General features: G+C 36.9%; 1 protein-coding gene across 1 annotated transcript; it reads right to left on the minus strand.

Moving 5' to 3' along the window:
* Positions 1–756: 756 nt before the first annotated feature.
* On the minus strand, positions 757–4,725 carry LOC146625836 (myelin-associated glycoprotein-like). The gene is made up of 7 exons (XM_085362523.1): positions 4,686–4,725; positions 4,063–4,449; positions 1,954–2,259; positions 1,589–1,870; positions 1,353–1,431; positions 1,165–1,204; positions 757–999 (listed from the first exon to the last, which is right to left on the minus strand). The coding sequence occupies exons 1-7, from the start codon at positions 4,723–4,725 to the stop codon at positions 757–759; spliced, it is 1,377 nt and encodes a 458-aa protein (XP_085218649.1).
* Between the last annotated feature and the right edge of the window lie 2,767 nt (positions 4,726–7,492).

A 7,492-nucleotide genomic window follows, 5' to 3' on the forward strand; every position in this document is an offset into this window, starting at 1 on the left:
GATGCAAATTGAAACATGCATTTTAACGGGGGGGGGGGGCTGGAAAAGCTTGAGAAGGGACGTTGAATCCTGAAAAAGGCATATGAACCCTGACAGTCTGATGCATAATGGCATCAGCTGTCCTCTCTTTAACAAAAAGCGAGCCGGCTCGTGAAAAAATACAAAAGCAAATGGCAGAGGCGCACAAAGCTGAAAACTAAACTATTACCTATACTGGGTGAACTAGGACTAGACTTGAGAAACATGAACATGATGAGACTTGAGAATTCCAGTGACATGACACAAATAAAAACAGATAAACAAAGGGAGACAGAAGATTGAAATACACAGAGGGATAATGGGGGAAGTGGAAACAGCCATTACAAAATAAACATGATGACACAAGGGAAGCAAAATGAAACACACTGGACATGGAACACAAGAATGTCAAAATAAAAGAGAGGCATAGACTGGGAAACGTGAGCTTGACACAAGTGTTGAGTGCAGAGTGCAGAAAAAACTCAAACGAAGCTGCAGCATGTGTAGGTTTTGATTTTCAGTTTTACAGAACAGAATCGGCTGACATGTGAAACCAGTTCCTTATTGAAGTGCTGAAACTTCTGCTTATTCAGATTTTTCATGAACACAAGAAAATGAAAACAGAACATGAAAAGTTGCAGGGTGTTGTTTCTTTGTCATCACTGAACTGTGAAACTGACCCACAGAAAGGCTCCATGTGTGTATGTCGACGCTGAAGTAATGTCATTTTACAACATTTTAAATTTTCTTCACCTCACTATAGACTTCCTCCTGGACATGAGGACTCTGTGTTAAGTTGTTTTCTGGCTTGCTGATTTGCACCTGTGCGTACTCTGTGTCCTGCTCCTGTCCTCTGTCCTGCACTGAGTCAGAGGATGCTTGATGCTTGGAAATGTTAATCTCACTATAATGGATGTTTTCTTCAACTTCCTCTGTTTTACTTCCTGGTTCTTCAACAACCTGCTTTTCATTTATTTGAATCTATGGAATTAAAATAATAGAATATTCCTTAAGCTGACTCTGTTATTTTTTTTGTTACATTAAATGATCAGACTGCTCTGACAAAGATGCTACTGTAAATAATCACTAGAACAGTCAGTTATCCTGCAGATAGATTTTTGTTTTGTTTTGTTTTAATTCCCTTACCTGAGTCTGTTGTTGTCTTTGATGCTTTGATTTTAACCAGCTGGAAGACACAAGAGGCTGTTAAATTAACTCTACTAAATATAATTGTGAATAAAGTTAATCTGTTGGAAAACAGATATTTTAATTTGCAGATAAAATATCTTTGACACTAACAGTATGTGTTTTCTACTTTCATGTGTGATACTTACCAAACAAAGATTATCAAGCAGAGTAAGATTAAGAGTAAAATGATCCCAATAATTACGCCAATATGTTGCCACAGTTTGTCTGTTGAAGCACAGAAATCATGAAGTAACAAAAAAAAAAAAGATTTTATGTTGACATATTGATTCAGGCTGTGCTTCGTTACTACTTGAAGTAGTTTTTTTAAATGAAAGATATAATAGATACAAAAAAGTTTTTAAAAAATGATGGGAGCACATACTTTCCTCTTTAGGCAATGGGCCTTTAACAGTCATGTTAATCTCTGCTGATGTCTGATTACCCAGATCATTAGTGGCCACACAGTAATAAACTCCTCCATCTGTTACATTGAAGCTGTAAATCTCTCCTTCAGATACTTTCACAGCTCCATCTCTGCTCTTCTTGAACCAGGTGAAGCTGCTGACTGGAGGTTTGGCTCTGCTGGAGCAGGTCAGCTTCACCCAGCTGCCTGCTGACACCAAACATGTTGGACTGATGGATGCTGAGGTGTCTTTAGGAGCATCTGGAGAGAAAAAAGAAAGAGATATCCCATACATCATTTTGTCCTTTAAGATTCAGTTCAACAACAAACTCTGATTGTCTTACATGAAACACTGAGAGTCTCTTCTGTCTCTGCTGTCTTGGTGTCTTTTCCTTGGTTCACAGGATATCTGGCAGAGCAGCTGATCTTCTTTCCATCATGTGTGTCTGACAGAGTGATGTTCTGCTGAATTTTAGTTGTAAAGCTTCCATCTGTGTTTTCCTCTATTTTGCTGTGAGAGTCTTGTTGGAGATTCCAGGTGAGTTGAGGAGGGGAGTGTGGACAGGGAGTGAGAGCTGAGCAGGTTATAGTGACAGACTCCTTCTCCTTCAGATCACCTGAGATTGTAATATTGGGCCTCCAAGGAGAATCTGTGGTTTCACATTAAACACAGTTTGTAAACTAATAATACCGTCAAGAAACAGATGAAGATCAGCCACAACAATGGATTAAAAACCAAAGTGAGGTATTGTCCTCCTTCCTGAAATCCTGCATATTTGTCTCACTTAAAAGTTTCGGATTAAAATTCAGTTTAATATTAGACAAAGATAACCTGAGTAAAAGATGGTGGTGGTTGTGTTATGGTCTGTGACTCAAAAAAATAAAAAGTAAAAAAAAAACCCTGAATGAAGGTGACGTTTATCACGTGAAATCCAAAATTAAATGTAATGCTTTGATTTTAAACAAGTTGTTCATGCTTGGAAAATGTAGCTGAATTAAAATTATTAAGCAAAGAAGAGGGAACCAAAATTCTTCAATAGCACTGTGAATGACTCATTACCAGCTATCAAAAACACTTGCAGTTCTTGCTGCCAAGACATTTAAGTATTAACACAGGGGCTTGGATAACATTTTTCCTTAAAAATAAAATCATCATTCAAAAACTGCAATTTTTATTCAGTCTTTGTCTTATCATAAAATATTATTTCAGTTGAAACATGCAGAAGTGACAAATATGCAAATGCCGTTTTAGTTTTTAATCACTAACAGACAGGATTCTTCCTTTTATGTCCCCTGTAAGTGCAGGAAAGGTTGGGGAAGAGATGTAGAGAGAGACTTGTGTCAAGACGTTAGTTTGTTGAACAGTAACTTGTGAAATTTCCATGGAAACCAGACTATTTATGTCACGGTACTGGGTACCGTGTGTATGTTGTTAATGTGTCATTTTGTATTAATTTGTGTTCTAGTTTCAGTTTAGCTCATCCAGTCAATTTCTAGGTTGCCATTAGTCCTTTGTTTCTTAATTTCTTTGTGTCATCTTTCCCTGTGTTAAAACTCCCCTTGTTGTTTATTGTGTGTTATTGGTCATGTTTCTTGCCTGTCTGGTTAATGTTGTCAAGTTTGTGTCATGCCTGCGTCTTGTCATGTTTTCCTGTTTATTGTGAAAGTCCAGTTTCCATGTCTTTGTGTTTTTGGTTTACATTTCCTGTGCATCATTATGTTCATCCTAGTCAGCTATTTCCTCATGTGTCTCCACTCCCCCTAATCACATTATGTGTATATTTAAGTCCTTTGTCTCTTAATGTTTTTTGTCAGGTCGTCTGTTATCTTTGCCACAGGTTTTACAGTTTTACCCTCATTGTTTCAGCGTGTTTCATAGCATCCCTAGTTACTCTGTATTCATAGTATTTCATAATCTTTTCACAGAGTGTCATTGTCTTTTAGTTTATACAGTGTTCATAGTCCCCTTAGTTTTCCCAGTTTCAGTGTGTCTCTAGAGTTGTTCTCATGCCATCAGCCACAATAAAGGCTCGCTTTATTTTTGGAAACATAGTTCTGTCTTCACCGTGTCTGCTTTTGGATCTACCTCATCTACACACCAGCACACCCTGCCGTGACAATTTAAACATAACAAAAAATCATAAATATGCTTTTAAACAGTGACTTTTTCTTTGTATGCAGGATTTCTTCTCTTTTGTTTTTTATTTTATTTTTTTTTCTGTCTTTACTACAGTTTTTTTTACTGATTCCCAATTTTACTGCTCACAATAAAGACCCCAGAAGACTAATTATTGTCCTGAGCCGCCTTAATTTTCCGAGTTTCCAGCTAAACACAAAACACTTAAATGTGCTCATTTCTGTTACATTTGTTCATAATTTCTTTTTTAGTTGTTTCGAATAAAAGCTGCAGCTGATTATACTTTGTTTATAGAAATTAGAGGAAACTTTCTTACCTTTAATTGTTATTTGAAGAGGATCACAAACAGCTGTTGCCATGAACGCTGAGTTCATAATTCTGAAGTAGTATGTGTTTGTATAATTTGTGATTAAATTGGAAAACAGAGTGGTGCAGTTTCTCTGTGTCAGGTTTCCTGTAATATTCATTGGATAGATGTTAAATGTCACACTGCTGTTGAAGATCACGTTTTCTGGATGACTTTTCAAATCAGTATGATTATTTTTAATCCACACTGCAAACACAGGTCTTGTGCTGTCAAACTTTTCTGTTCCAGCATCACTAAAGTTACATGGGATTTGTAAACAAGATCCACTCAGAGCCTCCATCTCTGTTGGTGCAGTGATGAACAGGTGTGTGTTTGGAGGACAAGCAGCCACAGTGCCTGAAAAACAGAATATCATGAAAATATAGAAATGTAGATAAAGAGAAAATCCATGATGAACAATCTGACTTTAAGAGTCGTGGGTTTGCTTTTTATCTCTTGTTCTTTCAACATCCTCAGATACTTGACTTTGTCAAGTATCTGTCAGTATCTGACAAAGTCATTTTCTTGACTTTGTCAAGTATCTGTCTGCTCTGATCTAACAGACTGTAAATGACTGAAATGAGATGGCTCACTTGGAATAATGAGGAAACTCAGTAGCATGATGTCTGTCATAAAACCCATCACCTGGAAAAACATGAAGAAAAGAATCATTACACAAATAAGACACAAAAACAGGAACTTGCCTCATTTTGTAAAGCACATACAAAACAAAAACTAAAAAAATCAAATAAAGCCTTTTTTTTTCATTGCAATGCACAAAATTAATAAACTGAATGAATGTTTTCTTACCAAATGATCAGTCTGCTACACAGGAGAGACGACAACGTAAAAGTCAGTGTGTGATTTTAGCAGTGCGAGTGAAACACTTCTCTGTTTAGATGTTGTAATGTCAAAGCAAACAGACCTGTGATAATTTTGGTTTTCTGTTGTTCGTTAATCGGTCAGTCTGCTTTTTATGTTCCCATCATGCACTCTGTTGACACTTCAGATGCTGCCACTCCCACCTGCCTGTAGATTCACCTGACACTCCACTCACATGCAAACATATTCCTCATTCTCTCAGTAGTTCCCTTCCATGTACGCCTCCCTTGGCTTTGTCTGTTCTGAGTTTTTTGAGACTGACCTTAGTGTCCGTGTGTTTGTTTTATTTTATTTGCTAAATAAGGACATTTCATTTTTATTTGTATCTAAAAATATTAGAAAAAAATGGGGGGGGGGGGTTCTTACAGCAACAGAATAATTGCCAAACAGCTATTACCCAAAAACATAGTATCTACATGGTGTACACTGTATTTTCCACACAAAAAAGAAAGAAAGGAAAATAGAGGACAAAAGTGGCATGCCTTAAAAAAAATCTGCAGCACTTTCACAAAAGATTGCCAAATTAATGTCCATGTGGCAGGGGTGTGGTCTCTAGCCTGCTGCTGCTGAGCGTATGGGGCACTGCTGGGATGTCAAAGTGGACAGGTGATTTTGATGGGATTAGTGACTCTCTTCCCTTTTTATAGTGACAGAGGAGACTGGCAAGAGGTGAGTGTATAAGTATAACAATCAAATCATTTTCATTCTACTTATGTTGTGTAAATATCGACACCAAGTCGATATTTACTGCTCAGTTGACCATTTAACTCTTTATTTCTCTTTCATACTACTTCTAGATGGGAGATGCGTCCTGCATGACACACTGCCACGGATCTCAAAATGTTGGTGTGCCCCTAAAAGTTTTATTACAGAAGCTCTCTCATTCTAGTCTAAAAAACAGTGTCCCATTAACTTTCCACTAGAGATGGTCCCCTCTTATCTGCATTTTCCCAGGCAAGCATGAGTGAGAGTCTGCAGCTTTGTACTCACGAGGACACATGTTCACATGCCTTTTTTTTTCAGGGCTGTGTACTTAATACTACACTTTATAACTATATAACACTTATTAATAAAAAAGCATAGCATTATTGAGGCACTGCAAATTATTTAATCCCAACAGTTGCTAACCTACTCTGAGCTAATACTGATTGTGATGGACCGAGTTGAAAAACAGGAGGAGCCCAGGAATTATTAGAAAAATATAGTTTCCATTTATTTAACCCCCAAAAATTATATTTATAAGCATAATAAATGTTGAGCTCATAAAAGAGGTCAAAGAAACAAAACTGAACTCAGGCAAAGACTGCAACCTTAACAAACCAAATGACTGCCCAAACATACATAACTGACCTAAACATGAAATGACATACAAGGGTATATATAATGGCTGATCAGACCATTGTGACACATGAGGGGTAACAAACAAAACACAATCATAAATCACAAACGATGCAGTACAATCTAGTTTGTTAATAAACTAAACACTAAAGAAGAAAATCAAAAACCCCATTAAACCCTAAACTCAAATAATTAATTAAATACAAATACTTTGTTTTTAAAGTAAAGAAAACACACATTCCCCCTTCAGCAGGAAGTGGTGGTGTGGTCCAATTATCTTCCTTCATATTTAATGGTTTCAAACCCTGGCTACCATCTTTTGTCCAGCAACTCCCAGGGATGATGGCAGGTAAGAAATAAAAAGACAAAAGTTAGTCAGAAAGCAAAGAAATGAAGTAGTATGAATACATAAGTAAACTAAATGTGCGCGCTTACAAATAGAACAAATGTATCCAAACCAATCAATAAAGTTATTGGAAACTAAAATGTATTACTATGTTCAAATGAATGAAAATACAAAAGTTACCGACTTTAGAGTGTGGCCACGGGTTTGGCCATCACACTGATTTTATTCTGATCCTTTGGAGGAGAAAGTTTGGAGAACAAAGCAAACCAAATCCAAAGATGCACGTATCACTGTGTCCCGAGTTGATGATGATCACCCAATAAGAAAGCAGCATCCCCTGGGCATTCAGTGGAAAAATGATGCAAAACAAAATCCTTCTAAATTAATCATCTAACACAGCAAGAATTGAGAGGATAAAGCAAAAAATATACTAAACAAAATTGCAAGTTCACAGTTTGAACAGCGGTTGATCCCTCTGGTTTCTCTGCTGGAATTTTTAGCTGTGAATGTGTGAACAAGCAGCTTTCTTTCAGATTAAGCTCTGGAGCCGGGGAGCATGTTGGTCCAACAAATCACAAAAGTGGTTCTTCAGGTAAAGGTGTGTAATCCTGTGGAATTATACACAGATGTGAACACACAGGATAAATTTACATTTACAAGTTTCAATTAATCTACAAATCTCTGCAAAGTACATCAAAATCCTTACACTACAAAGGAATAACTTGTTCAGACAGGCCAGATAACAGAAGTCAATATAAAATACATCTTGTTAGATACATCTATATACATTTTTACCTGAGACTCCAATTTCAGAGTAAGCCAGCGATCCAGGAT

Source organism: Diplotaxodon limnothrissa, linkage group LG9, assembly GCF_057381915.1.
Source record: "Diplotaxodon limnothrissa isolate DT_005_m linkage group LG9, D_limnothrissa_male_GT1.1, whole genome shotgun sequence".
NCBI classification, from domain to species: Eukaryota; Metazoa; Chordata; class Actinopteri; order Cichliformes; family Cichlidae; genus Diplotaxodon; species Diplotaxodon limnothrissa.